This window comes from Styela clava, chromosome 2 (genome assembly GCF_964204865.1).
Source record: "Styela clava chromosome 2, kaStyClav1.hap1.2, whole genome shotgun sequence".
In the NCBI taxonomy this organism is placed as follows: Eukaryota; Metazoa; Chordata; class Ascidiacea; order Stolidobranchia; family Styelidae; genus Styela; species Styela clava.
The window spans coordinates 19,994,357-20,016,088 of record NC_135251.1 but is presented as its reverse complement, the minus strand read 5'-3'; the positions used below and the strand labels follow the sequence as shown (position 1 = coordinate 20,016,088).

Genomic DNA, 21,732 nt, shown 5'->3' with positions numbered 1-21,732 from the left:
TGGCACTCATGAAAATGATTGGATTCATCCGGTGTGGTGATATTTTTCTGATAGGTCTAATCTTTGGAAGAGACAGGTGGACGTATATGTTTTATATGTTTCGATTTTTTCTTAACAAAGAGCTCATTTTAAGGTTATAATTTTAGACAGATTGTGGAGCATGGTTACCAATTGGTTGCAACAACAAGGAAACATAGATCGTTGGTTAATCGCCAAACTGATATTTGAAATCCATCTAAATCTTTCTGACAATACAAACATCGATATTATTATCAATTAAGCAAATAATTGTTATCCGCCACAAAAGCCTTTAAGTGACCTGATTTAGTGACGTTAACGTGGTGACGGGTTGCTAAACCTCAAGCTTGGCTCGAATGATTGTTGCTAAGTATTTAGTCAGATAGAAATGATCTGAAAAGAATTATGAATATGCTACTCCCAGGTGTTATATCATCGCAAATAAGTCTTTCTTAGTAGCCAAGCATGGGTGGAACGAAGTCTAATCTGTAAGTAATGATCAGTTATGGAAGATTATACATCTTTCAAAATTTCAGGTAGTTCAAAATGACCAGATAGATTAATTGGAATTTTGGTTTCAATTGTGCTGTCCATGTTTGAAAAAAAAAAATGATGAGTTTAAGATAATACACAGCAAAAATGAACATCTGAAGAATGAGCAGGCAGGCAGATTCATTTCCATGAAAAATCCGGTTCTTACATAACATTGATTAAATTACGTCATGTTGACTAACATATTGTGATATCATCTTTGATAAATTTTAATTTCTGATTTTATTATCTACAGTTCTGAGATATTAAATTAAATCCATGCGAAGATGCAACCGTTCCTACAATCTGTACAAATCCCCATTAGTTGAATGCTTTGCGTCCGATCAAGATTTGCAAACTAGGGAATTTTTTGACGCAAATTTGTTGTCCTCAAAACGATATGATTAATATATAGTTCAATTCCTCACCCAATCTGAGTATATGCAATGGCAATTATCAGAATGCGCACCCAGTCAATGAAATAAATGAAACAAAATTTAAAACAGGAGTGTTACATCATGTTGCAAGCTCGAGTCAAAAGTAATTCCCACTGTGTACACTCTAAGCTGTAATTCTATTGTCAATCAAATTCTTTGAACGGACGCAGGTAGCAAGGTGGGTAGGCAGGTATTGATAAGTTGTAAAAAGTATGTAAATTTACCTGTTACTGTGTCTTTTCTTCAAGTCTATGGTTTCTACCAAACCTGGCGTTAAACATGATTTACCAGATCAGGTTTCGTGTCTTCAAGAACTACCCATAATAGGCTATAGTGTATCTGCAAGAGTATTTCATAAAGAAAACCCGAACTTAATTTACCCATAGATTACAGTAACTTCGGCAAGGTTTGCTAACAGCGGAGATATCGTAAAAAATTGCGTTATTTGCTGTGTGTAACAAGAACTATGGCTGCGCCTAGGATTCGTAGACGACCAGGCGACAATATGCTGCCATGCTATTTGAAATTCGTGATGATGGTGGAAGTATCAGATTAGACAGTCATATTTGCCTATGGGATGAATCAAGGCCCGCGATTAGTTATTTCACGTGTGATAATGCCAATCTGTGTCTGCATCACAAGATAATGGTATTTAGTTGATAAGATGCGTTTAAATCTGTAAGCTACATACATCTTATATAGGTTGAGTTTTATTTTAATCGATGCCATGTCTCAAGAATTAATAGAATTAGTTTGAAACATAGGCTTGTATCATGTATATTTTGATTTTAACGAAAACTTGCCCTAGTATTTTTCATCCGGATACTTAGGTCACAATTTAATGGAATTCTAATATTAAAATAATTTATTTTTAAAAGTATATACACAACATAGTATAGCAAGTAGATTGTTTATTCATACAAATTTCTTACGTCTTGAAGTGTAGTTCTCATGGATGTGCATCGAGTCAGTTTTTCTCAATTTATTTTTGGATGGTATTAATGGACCCGTTTAATTTAGTTTAAACAATTTATATATAAAACAGTTTTGGTATCAAATATAACCTTAGATAGAAATTGACAACCAACACTGTTCAGATTTCATTTACTAGTAATACCTGATGTGGATTGTTGTGGAAATACTTTGGGTACCATTATAATGTACTTCACGTTTTCGTTTGGAGCAAAAGACTATTTCGTTCTATAAAAATATTAACGATATCTCTCGCTATTTATTAGTTGTAACAGTCACGAATGGTATTCGTATTGTTTGATACTATATTTGTTGATTTAAACACTGAAAGGGTATGGACGATCTCGCAATTGTCATAAACAATTGTTGCCAAGGTGGTTTGGTGTTGAGAATAACATTCATGCTACTACAGAGGATAAGAAAAACATCCCCGTTGTTTTTATAGAAAACAAAATCGAAAATTTGTATACAATTTTGAGGTTATTCACGTTTTCAGGATGATGAGAATAAGTAATGAACATGTAACAGATGCGTATTAAGGTAAAAAAATTTTCAGACATTCGTGTATTTTCTATTTTTGATTTCTCATAACTCTTTAGCAATAAATACTTGAATTACATGACAAATTGCCTAAATACGAATATTTTTAAAGTAAATATTGTCTTCAAATTCACTTGTCTCGTCACTGTCGGATAAATATGTCAAGCTCTCTAGATTGCGTAGTGCTAGTTGACCTTTTTTCAAAAAATTTCTAAATGTGGAAGTTTCGAATTTGGAAAATAAATTTTGTCGGTTGTAATGAGATATTCTGGACATTTCCGGACTGACTGGCACCAAGAAACATGTGAATAAATTTAAGTTGTTTTGATCTTAACAACTCGAGGAAATACTAGAAGAAATACTACAGGGTAGTGAATTTTTTATCAGACAGGTCACTGATTTGGATTGGCATAGTTTCAGACTTATCTGATTGTCATTTATGCATGTCTAGGTCGTTTGGTTTAAGATGAGGATTATCTTAAATGAGGTAGAGAAGATTCTTAAACAAATGGGATTTATTGTTGCAGCTTTTTAATACAGTATATATTGCCATCAACTCTCAAATTTTTGTCTGCTGAGGATTGGAGGTAAATATTTTCAGCGACTTTGTCATTATGCTTTTACTCTGAAACTGATTTGTTCAGAATTTCAGAGATATATCAATTTAAATCACTAATGTATAGAAAGCGAATGGCATGCATACAAAATTTGTGAATCTCTCGTCACCTTACGCACAGATCTTGGCTACCCCTCTTCCTTTGAATAGAAGCCTGTGTTCGAAAAATTTTGAATATAAATAAAGTGGATAGGTAGGGTTGAATGTGATTCAGAATAGATTGAAGAATATTTATTATTAACATATATTAATACATCTGTCTGTAAAAAAGCATTTACTTAGTGTACAAAAGACTATATAACTACCAAAACACACAAATATTTTTGTAATAAAAGTGTATGAATAACAGAATAAATATGTAGATATAAGTTGGAATGTTAACTTAAAATTTTCTTGCTCGACTAATATAATATAGGTCAGTCAAGTATAAACTATATAGAAGAAAAAATAAAAACTTCCTAATTCGACAACGATTGACGAAAAACTAGGGCGTTAAGATCTCTAAATGCGGAGTACAAGAAAATATTTTGCGCGTATCCCGGATTAGAATTACTTCTCTTTAACCTGGGTTATATGATTGTGCAAAACATTTCTTTTGATGCATTTCAAGTTATTTATCTACTATGAATAATGTTGGCATATCGCAATTTTGTGACCAAGTTTCTTTTTTCAGTACAGTCAAGGAAACAATACCTATTGTTAACGTTTTATATGCGGTGTAGCTTGCGGTAGGCAATATCGGAAATGCTTTGTGTAACTTCTGATATGAAATGTCTACAAACTGCAGCTATTGCGTCAATGTATTTGAGGTTGGGAAGCATTGTTTGTACAATTCAAATCCTTTACCAATATTTTCACGTTTGGAGTCCATATATCGATGCTACATTTGACACTTTTCCATAAAACTAAATTTAAACATAAAAATAGTATCGGTTCTTTTGCAACCAGTTTTGAAAAAGAATTAGAACCATTGTTTCCTCACTTTTAGACCATGGCATTGAGAATGCGGTTGCAAAATTTTTGATTAATTTTACTTAGCCTAAAAACGTGCTGGGTAAAGTTCGTGCCCTCACAATGCAATGTCAAGCATTGTCGGAAATTTTCGCTAAGTCAATAAAAAGTAACCAGAGAATTGAAAATCAAATACTACCGTGCAAATACCACACTCAATATTTGATTTTTGTCTTTATTCTAAGTTCACAATTTTCCTAGAACGGGCCGTTGGCGTGTTCATTTCTGATCGTACGTTATAGCCACGGTCCATAATTAGTTGTGTACATATCACAAACAATTATTACATTTTTGAAATCTTGTTGATAGTGAAATAAAACTACGTTTTGCCTTGATTTGTCTAGGGGTTAAATAATGAGGTAGGATAAATATAAAGCAATAGTATAGTAACGAGTTCAGCATGTGTAGTTTTTTTAAAAAAATGAGAAGTTTACCGGTAGATAGTATTACTGTACTTGTTTATAATAAGAGAATCAAGTAAATACTTTGAACCTTATCGTTTTGATGTCTTTTATTAATAGTGTAGTCTGTAATGGGTGTTCTCATCCATCAGTCTGTCTTGTAATGGTGAGAAGGTAAAAGAACCGTGGTCTGTACAATTTGTTTCAGTCGTTGAAGATCTTCCAATGCAGTGGAGTGATTCCCTGTGTCTCTTCGGTTTCAAACGCAGATCAATGCTTTGCAATGAATTTGACTTTTTAAGCTCACGCGAGCAATACCCCCAAAGTATGACATCCATCCTTACCAAGAGCACATCATCAAATCCGAATGACCTGCAAGTCTTGTGCAATATATCAGTGGTTTTCGTACATAAGCATTGCTCTAGCCGTCGTTACCTAAATTGATATTCTATGATTTAGTATTAATACGACAAGCTAGCCAGATTTATCAAATAAGGGACACTTGATGACTAATTAAATAGTATTTTGAACTAATTATTGGTATGATATATTTCCTATACGTCATCCAGTCTGAACAAAAAGCTTTCAAATGGGACCAAATGACGTCATTATAATCAATAAACAAATATAATCAATGATTTTTGACAATTTAAATACCATATTCTTATAAAATATGTTAAATATTGCCATAATTCTTAGTAAATAGTAACAACTCTAAAAATTGTGTTTGAGGTAGAGTGCTCTTCAAAGCGTGCCTGTCTCGTACTGATATTCTTCTGCAAAATTCCCCGAATTTATACCTTAGTAACGCGCTACAAACAGTAAAATTAGGCATTTGTCATGCTTTGTGCTGTTTTAATACAAGATTTGTTTGATTTTGTCGTCAATGGATTCTCAACCGCCGACGCAATAAATGTCATCTCACGCAATTATCAAATTTCATCTCTCACGCAATCACGTAATTTGCGTCCCTATCAGCAAAGCCATTTCTGTCGGGAGCGTCACTTAATATGTCATCGAACAAGTTCCGATCGGGGTTTATATAGAGCGAAATAGAAGTAATGAAATCAGTTGGGTGCAGTTGGTCTTGAAGATTTGTACAACATTGTTATTGGATCAGAATAATGACTTTTTATGTCGATGGGACAAAAAGATATAAAAAAGAGATTTTTGGCATTAGTTTTATTCTTACAATATCCCGATGAACAGTGTACAAAAAAAAGCTAAAATCTTTCAGTTTTTTAAAACCGAAAGAAAACGATTTACAAAAATGTCATTCTGTTTTTCAAATCGCAAAACTTTGAAAATATATTTCAGTTTATTGTTCATCAAATCTTATATATGATTTATAAATCATGTTTTCTTAGCGTGGCGCTTTGTAAAGCAAAGTAATCTAAGGTGGGTAGAAAACACTTCAGACACCGTCGGCCTATTTGTTTGATCTTGTCGCGACGATACAAACAAGTAAAACATAATAATTTTGATGTTTTAGCGCGAGATACTTATATATTCAGCGGTGATGTGCTTCTCGTTTCAGTAGCTTTTGGGTGTCGGGGCGCAAAACCCGAATTCGCGCAAGATGAGGGATTCACGTGATTTCAAACTGTGCTCTGAAGAGACTAAAAAGACTTTTGGTGCTGGCTAATGACGTAGTATATTGACGGATTGATCAGTATTCAGAAATGAATGTGTATTTATAGCAACGTACATATTTATAGTGAATGATATATATACAAGTTATTACAAATCAAATTTGAATCTTGATGCAAATTATTTTGGGTAAAGTGTTAATGAGAAATAACAAACCCTTAGATATTTTAGTGTTGGTGAACAGGTCGTGGCAATTTTTGAAAAAAGTTCCATCTTAATGTTTATTTTGAATAATAATCGTTTACAATACTATTAGTAAACATTTAGTTGAGCGCTAGTTTGAAACTTTGAAAATTAGTGATTTTGAAATATGAAATATTTGATTTTATATGACAAATTTACTCATTCAAATTTATTTCTTCGACGAATGGAGTTTACTAAAAATTAAGAAAGCGGCTTTCATCATGCTGAGTACAAAAGTGATTCAACCGCATTTTGGAAAGCAAACACTCGAATGAGACAGAGTGCTACTCTCCCGAAGATGCATCGTATCTCAAGATGGTACCATTTTGAAATTTTACCCATCAAAAGTTGAGCGCATTTTTGTACGTGGAATAAGTACTTTTGGTAATCTTCATTTTGTTAAATTTCCTTTTGGGTAATAAGAAACATATTAGAAATATTGTGCAATACCAAAATATTCTTTCAGTCTCCTTCAGCCCCAGGCATTCGGTTCGAAAATTCTGAATTTCCTTTCTATCATGTGATACCGTAGTTCAATTCGTTTATTGCAAAAACAGATCAAAAAACCCTATTTGACCCAAATATTTCAACAATCACACACGGCCAAAGCGTTTTTGCATAAAAAGCGATGTACAACATAATAATTGGTGCAAAATGTTTCTGCTGCATTTGTTCTGCAGCTGTCGCGACTAACTTTGACAAATAATTTTGCCTCGAAAAAAGGCTTCATTATGCAAGATATTCAGTGCTTCGTGATCATGGATGGACCATACTTTCGTAATCTTAATAAAATTTAATGAATGCTTGTAATTTGAACGATAACAATGAACCTATTACACAAATATACTCCTTGTTTTTCTCAAGAAAATCCGATAACAGTAATACAGCTGATTTAGTTCAGCTATGGGACGGTAACGTAGTTTCGATTTATATATGCAACGTGGTCAGAACAGAAATACTATTGGAAACGAATAATTACATACGGCAATATAATAACATAAGAATCTCAATGAAGCGGTACAATCTTGTGATCTGACAAATCACCTAGGTCCAACGAAATCGAAAAATGAATACTCTTGCCCAAGTCATACTAAAAATGTATAGCAGGAGGATAATAAAAATCAGAAGTTTTTGAAATAATATTACCTATTTACAAAATAAAATTATTTTCATTATTGTGTAGCTTTTGTATAAAAACAACATTCCACACGTGCCAAATTAATTGGATTCTTCTTCTATTCTGTCACAGTAGGACATTAATTAAAATGAAATCCCCTGGCACGGTCACCATTTCTACTCACCGGCCGACTCATTGATTCACTCAGTCCATCATTTAGGTCACGCTGGACCATTATTGCGTTAATTTGTTACAAGCCCATTTTGTCGTTCCGCTAATGTATTCCGCGTTGGTGCAGACATTATTGATTTCTTAATCCTCGCGTTTGTTTCCGATTTCAAATTTAAATTTCAGTTGACAAAGAGGCGACTTTTCTCCTGTTTGGAAGTTTTGTATTATTGCGCCGGATGGCTGGCAGGTTAAAACTGTCTTAAAATTAAGGTAAATAAGATTGTTGCAGCTGCATAAATGGTTTCGTCGAAAGTTAGGGTATTTCTTTTCTCGGTTTTTTTGCAGAAAAATAACAATTTATCTTTCTTTTTTCCCAATACGCAATGCAATAAAAATAGAAATATGTTATAATATTTTACGCCAATGGAACCAGATGTACAGCTCTGAGGACGAAATGAATTGTCAAGAAATTATAATCATTGTCGGACTATTGCTGATTGTCTCTCATAATCGAGTAACTGACGGTTGTCACGGGCCTGGGGTTCCTCCAAAGAGGCGGAAACCTTCGAGATTACTGACACCTTTGGTGCTGAAACAACATATTCCAAACATATCAGAATTTACCATCGGAGCAAGTGGGCCACCAGAAGGAAGGATAACACGAGAAGACAAAAGATTCAAAGATCTCATTGTAAACTATAACCCACAAGTTGTTTTTAAAAATGAAGAAGGAACTGACGATGATCGTCGAATGTCAAAGGTATGAATATATTGAATTCTCTTTTTTACACACACACACACACATACACAAAATCACTTGAAGCAACTTGCAATGAAAAATATACAGACTTCATCGAAGATAATTCAGCTCACAAGATCTCAATTGTATTCTTTGACTGTATTTGTAAGCGTGTGAAACTAAAAATTGTTACCGCTCATTTCGAGGTAATTCGTAATATAGAATATTATGGCATATTTTCTTGTTAGACAGAAAGGTTCGTCGTCATCATGGGAAACATATGTAATCAAACTTACTTCATACTAACTACACACTACTGTTCAATAACTCCCAGCCTCCTTACGCGATAGACGAAATAAGTCCGCTTACATGTAGGCTTATATGAAGGCCATTTATCGCGATAAAATAATCTTACATATCTATTTATAAGATACGTTTGAAGAGTGATTTGTGTGTGAAAATATTTTTTTAGTGAATTAAACAAAACAACTAAAACACTGAAATCTTGCTAGGGAATGTTTTGTCAAATTTTATTATTTTTTTTCGCGTTGGGTAGGTAATTGACATTCAACGTTAACGTGGCGCGTAGTTTTTCATCAATCTTTAAAAGTTACAACTTAGGTCTCGATCTCAGTACCTCATCACTAAAAGTATTTCTTATAAACCGCATATCATAACGTCAAATAAACATGAAAATTTGGAACTGCTTTGTTACGGTAAATCATAATTGTTATTTCAATGAAAACTCTAAACATATCGACGGTTGGTTGGTTATACTCCTCCGCATGTTTATTTTAGTGTTGCCGAAATAGTAACTTTTTGCCATGCTCCGTTGCATGTGGATTAAACCTCAGCCGTTATGTCACCGCCAAACGTCGTTTCGGTTGCAATTTGAGGTGGATGGCGTGAACAAAATCAGTTGCGAATTTTGTTGTTATTTTTTACCGGTTTTACCGCTGTCTTCAAAAAATTCATATCTTGCGGTATTTTTGTCGTAATAAGTCAGCGAAAAACAGTTGAAAGATCGACCCCAAAAAAGCAAACGAATGACCGCAATCACAGAAATCTTTTTATACGTGCAACAAATAAACAGGAAAATCTTACCTTTTCTTGTTGTTGTATTGGCTAAACCCAAGAAATAATGGTATATGCACCATGTGCAATGTATTTTGTCGGCTGAAGAATTGTAATTTCGCGTTTGTGCTAACCTGTTTGTTGATCGATCGATAGTGACAGTCAGATATTGAAAATAAATTTGAATGTCACAGACGACCTTCGAACGATTTGCCGTTAGTTTGATTTTGTGCAACAATTTCCCGTAAAATTGAGTTATTGAGTCCTGGGGAACATTGTTTCATTACGCCAAACAGATAAAACTGTTGTGGCAGCTTAATAATTGTTTATTAGCCGCTACATAAATTGAGATTGCGGACCTCGGAGGCTGGCCACTGCGGTAAAATGTCATAAAATTTTAGATACAACTCAAACCTAAGTGTCCAGTTGTAGTGGAGTTTACTCTCAAGCCGCAATCGACAAGAAATTCAAATCTTTATTACATTGGGCTGTGTGATGTCCGGTCAAAGACGATTATGTCATGAAATTTACACGACATAATCATCCGATCAGTTTTTACCCGGGAATAAGATGAATGACGCCACCGATACAATATTTGTCTTGTACCGGAACGCCCATGTACGTTTCAATTCGACAGTTTGTTCTAGCAATGATTTTGTCTGCGTCACATTGGTATTTCGTCTTTCACGTCGAAAAGAATTTTCAAAAAAATCGTAAGTTTACCCGAGCATTTCTGTCTACATTTTGTTATGTTTGACTTCTTCATATCAAAAGTCATATTTTTGAAAACGTAAATGTGTTGTGCATATCGAATATATATGTCTTTTTATGTATCCAGTGATATACTGCATTCTGAGCCCGATTGGAGTGTTATAGATGTCCACTATACACGGATCAAAATATGAAAACAAATTCTTTATTCGGATGTATTAGATCAAATTGTTTGCGCTTTTCATAAAAACGTCACTGTCAGAAGATTGTAAGCGAACTGGACCCAGATTTTACTACATTGCAAACATTGTTGATTTGAAGGTAACAGCAAATCAAGAAAGCCAAAAGCAGACAAATATATTCTGCCAGACACGGGGGAGCGCGTTTTTAATATACCCCAAACTTGGTAATACACACCTGTTGCATGAATGAAATTACCGACGCAGAATTTCAATCAATATCTGTTATGCACGTTTGACCCTCTGGTCAGTTGATTGGGTATCGCCCTTTTGTCAAAATAAAATATAATGTTATAATGAAGAAAAATACCATATTATAACGTAGATTGCACAATTTAAAAGTAAGCCTCCTATCAAACAATAATTGTAGCATCATTTGTATAAATCTATAATAAGTTGTTTCTTGGATTACCCGATCAGTACAGAAGTGCAACCTATATTTTGCAAAAGATACGGGAGTAAATTAAAGGGACCGATATTACTTTTGGCAGTTACAAGTTGTCCAAATATTGAAGTAAATTTATAATTTGCATCATGGACCTTTTATACACGATGATTGGTGTTTTGCCCATATCAATGAGCCCGATACATTTAATTGGACATTTCCGTTTCTTTCGCCTATTTTTTACACAATTCTCCACCAGTTTTCGATTACGTCATTGCGATTTAGTAATCAGGCATTGCTATATTTTTTGAATCATACATGAGACTGATAATGGGAGAGCATTGATATTCATAGTTTCTAATGGTCCACGTTACAAATCAGAATAAAAAACTAAAGTTATGTAATAAATATGTCCTATTTAGCATTTAAATGAGCAACGTGAACGGAAGTTTTCTGGCAGTGAAACAAGTTGAAATGTATGTAATTGTTACGCGTAGGAAGTCATTACAATCATCGACGGCCATTCACTTCGTCGCCAATTGTACAGAAAATGTATATCCATGTTGAGGCCAAACTGAATTTAAAATCGAGAGTACTTGGTAAATTATATAGTTGTAATGTAAGTTCTGTTTCGGATTTTTCTTTTTTAAAAATAAAGTAGTCGTGAAAGTACCGAGCAGTCGTTATGTTTAGTCTTTCTGTGGAATGACAGTGGACAACGACGTTTGATTTTCCTGAGATATAACTTGATTTTTTTCTTCACTGAAATTTATAATGAAATCTGGAGTTTTCCGACCAAATATTCGTCAACTGACGAAGTCGTGAACTGCTGCGTAACCTCATATTGACTGCGCATACTGCTATTCACCGCAAGGTCAGAAGTTTTAAGTAATATTTTATACCAATTGGTGTCAAATATAGGTAGCAAACGTACTGAATTTTGCGGTTATTAATGCGATGTTTATAACAGTCATGCGCTAAAGTACAAGTTCTATTACGCACATTCTCACGCCGTATTCATTCGAGTATACAAAAAAACGACATATAACCGAAATCAAGCATTTTCTAAACCTTATGGACGCCATGAAAAGTAAAAAAGTCCACTTAAAAAATCAGCATTGAACAAAACCAATTCGAAACATACAACATGCGTCACAAAAAAAATTTAAATTTTGGTTTATAATATATATTCATTCGTTTTTTCATTCTTTCTGGAAATTTTAATTGCACTTCAAGAGCTATTTTATCGACTATACATTTATTTAGCATGTCGATGCACTCTTCTTGAGTTTTTTTTATGAAATTGTCTCAAATTTTGATCAATGTTCACTTATTGCCTTTTCGAAATCAATCCTATAATTAACTGTATAAATTAATGTGAAATATTTTTAATATGTTGACATTAATGTTGAATAGAATAACAGTGATTAACAGATTCGTAGGCAGCCTTCAAATTCTTGAAATAAGTCATATTCAATACGCCCATCAAAATCCGGTTCTATCCCGCCCATTCAAAAATAAATTAACACCAAATGAAAAAATCTTGTTTAGATAGATACGATTGCACAATCCTTATAAAATTATTCAAATAAGATTTAAATCGTGTACGATTACGTCAAAAAATCGAAATATTTTTTTAGGTTAGACGATTTCATTTCTTTATACATAAAGTAACTCAGGATATGTACACTAAAAGGTTGCTTACTGCGTCGTTCAGTGGATAGTAAACAATTTTCAGTGATATCTCTGATATTCATATGTAACGAAGTTTTTGTTTAAAATAAGAGTGAAAGATACATAAAGTAAATTTTAAGAAATACCTAGATGCCTACCAATGCCTAGAAATAGATTAACCTAACTAGATAAACCTTTCAATGGTTAAAATTTGTTTAATTAATTAATTAATACAATTAATTCATATGAAATGTGATTGCGTCTTTTCCACAGTGGAAATTGAGTTTACATCGAATGTTAGTATATTTCAAAGTATTTTTATAATTCAGAGTCAGATTCTTAATCCGGAATTCCGTATTGATTAGGATTATAGGATTAGGGGAAGTCACCCCCTCTCTTGCTCGGATTAGTTGCAATAAAATTCAACTTAAATAGAAAAAAAATATGCTTGTAAATTTAGACGGATATATTTAGCATGTGTAATAAACTGAAGAAAACCCTAAAACTTGAGCTCTTCGTCCAAATACGCCGATTGTGATAATTGCATAATTCATTAAGTAACTGTATTACTTTTTAAAATTTGAGTTCAATCATAAAATACTCTGAACAAGTGGTTAGTTTCCGGTAGCGACACTTCACCAGTCTGACAATGGCGCCAGTGTTGATTTTGCTGTCATAAAAATAGTAACATGATGATGGTCAGTCAATATTAAGCAAATGTTTACTTGAAAAAAGTTGTTTTGTTTGATTTGAATTTGTCATGAGTTTGTTGGAACCAGTGCTATCAAACTACTGTTACAGGCGATCACAATGTTGTGTTTAAAACGCTAGCAAGCTCAGATAAAGCCAAAATTTGACCATGTAAGCTTATGACTAATAATTCTATGTTTGCATAAAATTGATAAAGTTAAACATTCATCTGTGATATATTCCATGGCGTTTCACCTTTTAAGTTAAAATAGTTTACAGCCTCTCGCGATTTTAAAAGTTTCCTCGGGATTGATTAGTGCAAAACAATGTAAGACGGAGAACCACAGTCCCAAAACGACGATAAAGTGTACTGTTTCCCTACAGCCCGATGCATCGCCACCAGAGTTGTATTTAGAAGTCAAGATCCATATGGCGAGCATCCTACATGTAGCAAATTCGGGCTTGATTTTTTACTTACTTCTTTATAATATCCATTTCAGTTGCTATTTTCTAAAACGAGTTGATCACTTTATATTTCGGGCCTACGTTCAACTCCAACATATAGTATACACTTTGGAATTTGGAATTTTTTTCCATGGAGATTCGGAATTTTAATCCGTAAATGAGCTTTTATGTTTGAATAATCGGATGAAGAATTATGTAACTCATGATGAAGTTAAAAAATCTAGCTTTAATGGGGTATAAAATTGAAAAAAAAAATTTTTCTCTATGGTGTTTCGCGTACTATTAATTTCATAGTTTTTGATCTCATACACTGGACCTCCTGGAGTATGCACACCAAGATGTCGCACAACCTGAACACACTATGTGTACCAGGTTAGGGTTAAGGTTGTGTGACATCTTGATGCGCATACTTCAGGAGCACCCATACACTATAGCAGGGCTACTCAACTATTTTTATCGAAGGTCCGCAAACAAAACTTTGGACCCAATTATTTGGGTCCGGTCTTTCCAGAAATGATATTTCGGAATCCCTAAACGAGCACTTCCTCGACCGACTAATGATTAGTACAAATTAAAGTTGTTTATAATGGTGTTATAGTTCTTTTCGTATATATTCAAAACTATGAAAGTCATTTTATAATAGGAAATTCAAAAAGTGGGGCTAATCGTCGAAAATAAATAATTAGGTGCGGTCCAAATCCAATACTCGAAAGGTCCGGATTCGGACCGCGGTCCGCCAGTTGAGTAGCCCTGCACTATAGTATACTACACCAGTTCTATTCGAAAAGTCGATAGCATGTGCGTGACAATTCAGTATTCACAGGTAATTTGTACAATTGTAGTTCCATAACACCTCAGCAATCACACAGAGGTGCGAATGATTGGAATTGAAATCGAACATGTTCCAAAAATAACAGAACAGTCAATAACAAAAACGCATGATGGAATTTTATTGTCAATGATAGACAATGATATTACGTAGGACTGCTTGGTTTCAAAATCAGCACTTATTTTTTCTCGAATAAATATACCAGAGTCGACCATTACAGGTGCACAATAGCAATGAGGGAATACTTCGCTGAAACAAATTTGTTCAAGTATGGCAATAGACGACTAACATAAATTATATCCATTTTGTTGTTTTAAGAGATGCAAAGATCGGGTAGATACATTGGCCTATCTAGTGTCAGCCCGCTGGCCAGCTGTTAAACTACGTGTGACGGAAGCTTGGGAACCACATATTACTCATCCTGAAGGATCACTACACTACGAAGGTGACATTTTATGTGACGTTCGTGCGCATTTGAGAAGATTCATATAATTCAACCATCTATATACAATATACATTAATGAATCATTTTGTAGATTTGATAAACATCCATAAGCTGATTTTTTTTTGGCGTGGGCCATTTACAGTAATGCCACTCACTCATAATCGTGCTGTGTCTATGTCAATACGAGTTACAAGTTTGTATGAATAAAAGGTAAGAGCTATTCACAAGTAGGAAACGGAATAAAAAATTAAAGTAACATTTATTTCGCAATGAAACTGTAATACGAATGAACATGAGTTTTTTTATGTTTTAGGTAGAGCCGTCGATCTTACCACTGATGACAGAGACCACTCAAAATATGGAATGCTGGCAAGGTTAGCAGTTGAAGCCGGATTCGACTGGGTTTATTATGATTCGAAATATCACGTCCATGCTAGCGTCATTGCAGGTATGTAGTTGGTTAGTGTGGTGTGCCAATTGATATGACATCCAATAACAGTGGCAAAGCCGCAGGATTTGAATCAAATGCATACTTCAGCAAATAACTCTCCTTCCCCAATAAGGTCCCTCAAAAAAGTCTGATATTTTATTCAAATAAAATGCGATAAAAACCTGTACTGCAATATTTAACACTTCATGGCGTTAAAAGTTTTCATAAAATGTGAAAATCACCTTTCAAGATATTTGTTCTAACAATAAATAGGAAAAAGTAATAATAATGAGTAAATTTGTATCCCTGATAATGTTGGTTGTCAACTGTGCAAGTTAAAATCCCGGTAAAATCATGAGACATAATTATTAAAAAATGGTGTTTTCGATTAGGGGAAAGTGCTTAAACACACGTAAAGTAGCGTCTTTGATTTTATCCGCGAGCCATGATTCACACGAAATGAAACGTGCTAGCAAAGGTTAAACACCCCCTTGAACCCAAATCCATTTAAGTGTATAGAGAGTAAAATAATAACAACAATAATATTTAACTAAATAGTGCCATGTTCCAGAGACGAACAAACGAGTTAAAGTCGAGAGATATTTTATTTTAAGTTTATTTTGACAATGGTGTGAACAATAAAACATCTATATCATTTTTGCTATTTATTTTATCTCGGTAATATGGACTCAGAATATAAAACTAGTATGCCGAGATAACCGAATACTAAGAAATGAATTGTGGCAAAGTAGTGTAATTTTTGAACTATACCAAATAGGGCTAATGATTTTTTGGCGGTCAAATTGACGGTTCGGTTCAAAAGCTCTCGTTGCGAAGTGATTGTTTCTCGACTTTCCTTATTGTTTTCGAGGCAGTCATATATATATATAAATGTACCTAACCTTTAACAAGAGCCGCTTTCTACAATCACGCGTGATGTCATACCCACTTAAATGTGAATAAAGCGCACTCGAAGGTGGGAAAGGCTCGCCAAAACAATCTAAATAAAGGCGAAACCTCTCGAAGAAGCCTTCGCCTGGGCAGGTCTAACTGGACTTAGTAAATGGAGGTGGCCATTGCTGAAAATCATCACACAACATTAGACTTGTGGGGATGCGATATTTCTTATCATGGAAATGAATGGTCCTTGTCTGAATTTTAAAATACCTTCATGCTATTTTCAATTTTTCTAAAATCCAGAACATAAAACTAATTGCCATATTTTGCAGTGCACGAGCGCATAAATACAAAAACACTTGAATACTGGTGCTTTGATGACCCAAGAAAAAGCTTTTTGACTTGAGTGCTCAAATCAACTCATACTTCGAAATAAAACTTTGACACAGGCGTTGTCTGAAGTACAAAAAATTTTGATAGGTTCCCTATAGCTGGGTATGTCACCATCACAGCCCTTTTGAAAATCTTTAAAAAAGTTGTGACGTGTTACAACAACAAGTAATTTTTTATCCTGTCACGAATACATGAAACCGACACAAAATACCTTTGTTCTTTTTGACAGAATCAATTTGGGCTCATTTCATATTTGTGGGATACGATTGAAGCATAAAATGCCCGTGTCGTATGAGTTTGTTGTCAGCATTAACATACATTTTCATATTTTCTTTCAAGTGGCATTAGGACGAAAATCATGAATAAGAGAAATATTATTATTTTTCAAAGAAATATTATTTCTTTTGTTATAGACAAGACATTTTATTTTTCTATCAGACAAATTCAGATTTTCTGTCGTGCTTCTGCTTGAAAAGTAGGATTAATAATTTGTTGTTGCGATTGTGTTCCTTGATCGTTCCGACATAAAATCAGAGGATTATGTTGAAGGGATAAAATTCATAATCCAAGAACAAAAAGTCTCAACTTTTACCTGAAAGGATGTTGCGTGGGTTCCACAATCGCGATTACTTTTTTCCGTTAATTCTCGGCGCGTTACGCGTCCCATTTGACTCGAACAAACTAGGTAATTCCTTTTCTTTAAGCTTACTTATGAATTTCCCATGGCTTGGAGTCAACAAATAAGGATTTTCTGAACAACGATACAATGATGAAAAGTAATAAGCTTCAATTGTCGTTACTGTTGTTATTGTTATGTTGGTTTTGCGCTCCCTTCAGAAGTGACCAGATGAGTAATCCGGTTTTAGTCTGTATTCGCACAATAAGAAATATTGTTCATAAAATTTAGTAAAATTCGTTAATAAGTGTGTGAATGGTATCTAAAAATTTTCAAGTATGTCTGAATATTAATATATATATATACTACGTATTTCGTGAAAACATGACACGCAACCATTTCCCAGAGCATTACTAGTTATGACGAATTCTCGAAAAGTATATTGCGTAAATTTCATTTCAAATACTATCCGTAATATTACTTAGGGTCTAGAGAAGACTTCGATTCTATTTTTATTTTGGGCATTGTTCTGGTCACTGTATTTGTGGATTTTTTTTCATGGAATACAAGCTGTGATGCTAATTAATTTTTACCTTGCAGATGATTCCGAGACAACACTGTACGGTAGCGGATGCTTCTCTGGTGAAAGTACCGTAACAATGGAAAATGGGGAGTCACGCAAGATGTCTGAACTGGAAGTGGGTGACAGGGTACTTGCGACAGACAGAAGTACTGGCTCAATGATCCCAAGTGACATCATCTTGATGATGCACAAAAGTGAAGATGACATCGCAGACTTCTTGACAATAAGCGTTACGTCATCATTGTTAGAATCTCGGACTCACCGACAAATAACATTGACTCAAAACCATCTTATTTTCGTTCATTCATCCAACCCATATAAACGCGCGAGGTGGCGACCCAGAGCCGTTTACGCTTCAGAAGTCAAGGAAGGTGATGTGGTTTATATGAAATCACTTCTTAGGGGAAACATTACTGAAGCCACGTTAGCGAACGTCACGAGGGTTAAAAAAGTCAAACGTAGCGGCGTTTATGCACCCCTCACGGACGCGGGAACTGTGGTTGTTGATGGTGTTGTGGCTTCATGCTATGCTGTGTTTGACAATGAACCAATTTCACATGCTTTGTTCTTACCTTTGCGAACTTTGTGGCGTTTGGGTGCCAGGTGGTCTAGTTCTGTTTATGGAATTCATTGGTATCCTAAAACAATTTTTAACGCAGCGAACGCCGTACTGCCAAGTGGCGTATTGAGACCGTGATGAAGTCTTTATGGTGGGCATGAGTTCCCACAGTATTATGACCAGAAACGTCGTGGTAAGTGAAGATGAATATTAATACAAGGTGTACGCCGAAAAACGTGGAAAAGGGAATTAAATTGAGTGCTGTTAATAAACATCAAAAACGGCTTCCATTGTCATTGCAAAAACTTATCTTATTCAACCTCCCAAATGTTTCGCAAAATTTCAAAATAATTAAAACGCAAATAAACAGAATTGTCAAAATATGATACATCTTGCACACATACCAAAAACTTCCACCCAAACATATTTATCGCGTTTTACAAGCTACCTCGATAAAAACATTCCAATTGCAAGTTTTACCAGTATCAGCGCACCATCATGCGGCGAATGTATGACTTGTAAATATGAATCCTTTACATAAAGAAATGAGCATATGTAGTCCACTAACTTTCAAATAAACTCCTGCAAATTACGTCCCGCTGGAAAAGCTTGAAGGTCGACGACATTCTATGTTAAATGATTCCTGGAAAGTCGTAACAAAAAAACTCTTCAACTAAAAATATTACGTTACAAATATTAAGTCTTAAAATTTTTTCATCCTAATATTTGTCGCGATTTCTTTTTATATAATGCACTGTGCAAATATGTATACTTATATTATACGTATTAATTCAAGACGTTACTATATATTCTTCAAATATGTAAATTTTGGAATATCACATGATCTTCTTTAAATTCGTGTATTTCCATATTTCCGTATATTTGTACAGATATTTAATATTGTGGTAAGCATTGTATATCGAGACTTTGGATATATACAATAACACGTTCTCATTCTTCAAAAACTAATCTGAATCAGTATCAATTTGCATTTGTTATAGATCAGAAAGCTGTTAGCCGCTTCGCTCTGTGAGCATCCCTACATAAGTTCAGACATGAATTAACGGCAAGGGACATCTTACGCAAAAAATAAGTATCTGAAATATAGTGAAAGAGTATTTGAAATCGCAACTGATTTCAATTCAGGCCCAGTTATCACACGTTAAAATTCGACCTCTGCATGCATCAAATTATGACTGCAAATGTGAACTTCATATATATTTGTATATTTCTTATGATTACTTTTTGGATTCCGAGGATTCTGGCTATGTACATCACAATAATGATGAGAGTGGCGGGGAAGTCTACTGTGTTACATGAGTTTCAATAATGACGACGATTTTCACAAAAGGATAAAAAATTATATTTATATTTGCTTTATTATTGTTTACAACATTCCTCGAATTCCAGTGAGAATTTTTTTTTATTAACTTCAAGTTTTTTTTCTCTCTTCTTTACTTGTTTTCACTGTAACGATGAGACAATGTTTCCAAAGCCTATTTTATTTGTAAAGAAAAATTAATGATAAACGTTCATATTCTGTCAGTTTATCTAAGTACACAAAATATTCCACCACGCGATCTGAAAGACATACAAAAAAAAAATATACTTAATTCTGCAGTGATTGAGATCCCTATATTTTATATATATATTTGTTCCACCACATTAATCCAATTTTGTTCAATCAATAAATAAATAATTTGACTTCGTCGTGGAAATTTGTTTCATGCTTTTTTTCAAATTATAGTTCTTTTGGAGGCTTATGTTGTGATACGATATGAGTCAATTTTGATTTTCATGTGAGTAAATTTTCATAAACTCTGGAAATAACTTTAACATTCACAAAACCATCATCGATTTAATGAGTGATTTAATGACTTATTAGTGATGTGGTATTAATATTGTTTTTATGTCCTTATTTTGTATTTTCTGTTCATTTTTATACCTTTGCACATGTTTCAATAAATGTGATTTTCAACGAGATTATTTCTCGAAATCTCTTCTGATATCCAAGGAAATCTTGGGTATGGAACTTTGAGCAGTATATGCAGAAATAAAACATAAAGTTCCCAACCCCGCCTCAACCCGTTTCACCATTCCGGGGCCATTGCTTCAGTACCAGCAGTTGAAATCAATAAATGAAAAATGAATACGTGTTTGCCAAAACAAACGTTTTGACGTCATTTATTGAACTAAACAGAAATTTAGGGTGCAACATCGTGAATGGAGCAAACTTGGAAAAAATACATAACTATATATAGCCTTCTGACAAAAACTAGGCCTATAACAAGAAAGCAATTCTCAAATATATGGAAGTGAAGCCTACAACGAAGTAGAACATGTATGCAATCTTTCACAGTAGACTAGCAGTACCGCAATCTGCACGACAAAAAACGAACCCCATAGAAGAGCCCACAGGCATTTTTAAAATGAAGCAAAGTCAATAACCTTCCAATGACAATACAATCTTTAACCACTGAAAATGTAAAAACAATTGACCCAATATAATAATTTCGGTTGTTGAAGTCGACAGGTGGTACTGATCGAGATGTTTTGTACGGAGTAATCGCTGGAGGTAAACTCATCCGCTTGTAGTCGGTATAACAAAGACTCAAGAAATAACGGTTAGGGAAGGTAACACTCCATACCAATGTCATATTTCTCCCTGGAATATACTGCTAGTCTGCTACATCGCAGGGATAGAGAGTCGGGAGGAGTTCTATCTATAGATAGGAAGTTGCCACAGTTACACATTAAATACAATGTTCGGCGTGCCAAGCCGAGTATAACTTACAACGATGTTGACCATACACATTCCTTTAACGCACCATGAACGCAAGCATCCTGTAAAATCGTTCAAACTGCACAATGCTCAAGAACCAACAAAGTCACATCTTCAGGGGCGCAGGCGTAGAGCCCTCTGCGACCGTGCTTCCCAATAGACAAGGACCATGTCCCTATCAAAGTTACAAGGTCGCCAGACAATGGCCTACAAAATAGACCTGGTTTTGTTTACTGCGAAAACTAGCGACTTAGGTCAAATAACTCACAGAATGATGGCGGGGAACGTTTTATTCAATTTCCAAAAGACAGACCGGGATTCGAAAGGTAATGTACGCAGAAAGCAGGCTTTGCTATTACGGCGTAGTCGGTCGGCGTAAGGAGTTTAGCTAGTGGAGCAGGTAGTCTAGCTAGCGGTGATGGTGGCCAGATTTCTTGGCGTTGGCAATATTGATGTAACGGTTGTGTAGAATTCAAGAATCTGATAAAAGGTTAGAGTTTTATGACAATATTCAATCTGTAGGATTCATTGACTAAAATTCATCTCAACTCCGCAATATGTAATTTGTCCATCC

The 21,732-nt window shown here is 34.4% G+C and overlaps 1 protein-coding gene across 1 annotated transcript; it reads left to right on the top strand.

Annotated features, from left to right (window-relative positions):
* The first annotated feature begins 8,049 nt into the window (after positions 1-8,049).
* LOC120335880 (desert hedgehog protein A-like) lies at positions 8,050-20,352 on the top strand. Its single transcript, XM_039403500.2, has 4 exons — positions 8,050-8,407; positions 14,772-14,898; positions 15,212-15,346; positions 17,835-20,352. Exons 1-4 carry the CDS (start codon positions 8,081-8,083, stop codon positions 18,512-18,514), a joined length of 1,269 nt encoding a protein of 422 aa, XP_039259434.2. The 5' UTR covers positions 8,050-8,080; the 3' UTR covers positions 18,515-20,352.
* The last annotated feature ends 1,380 nt before the right edge of the window (positions 20,353-21,732 follow it).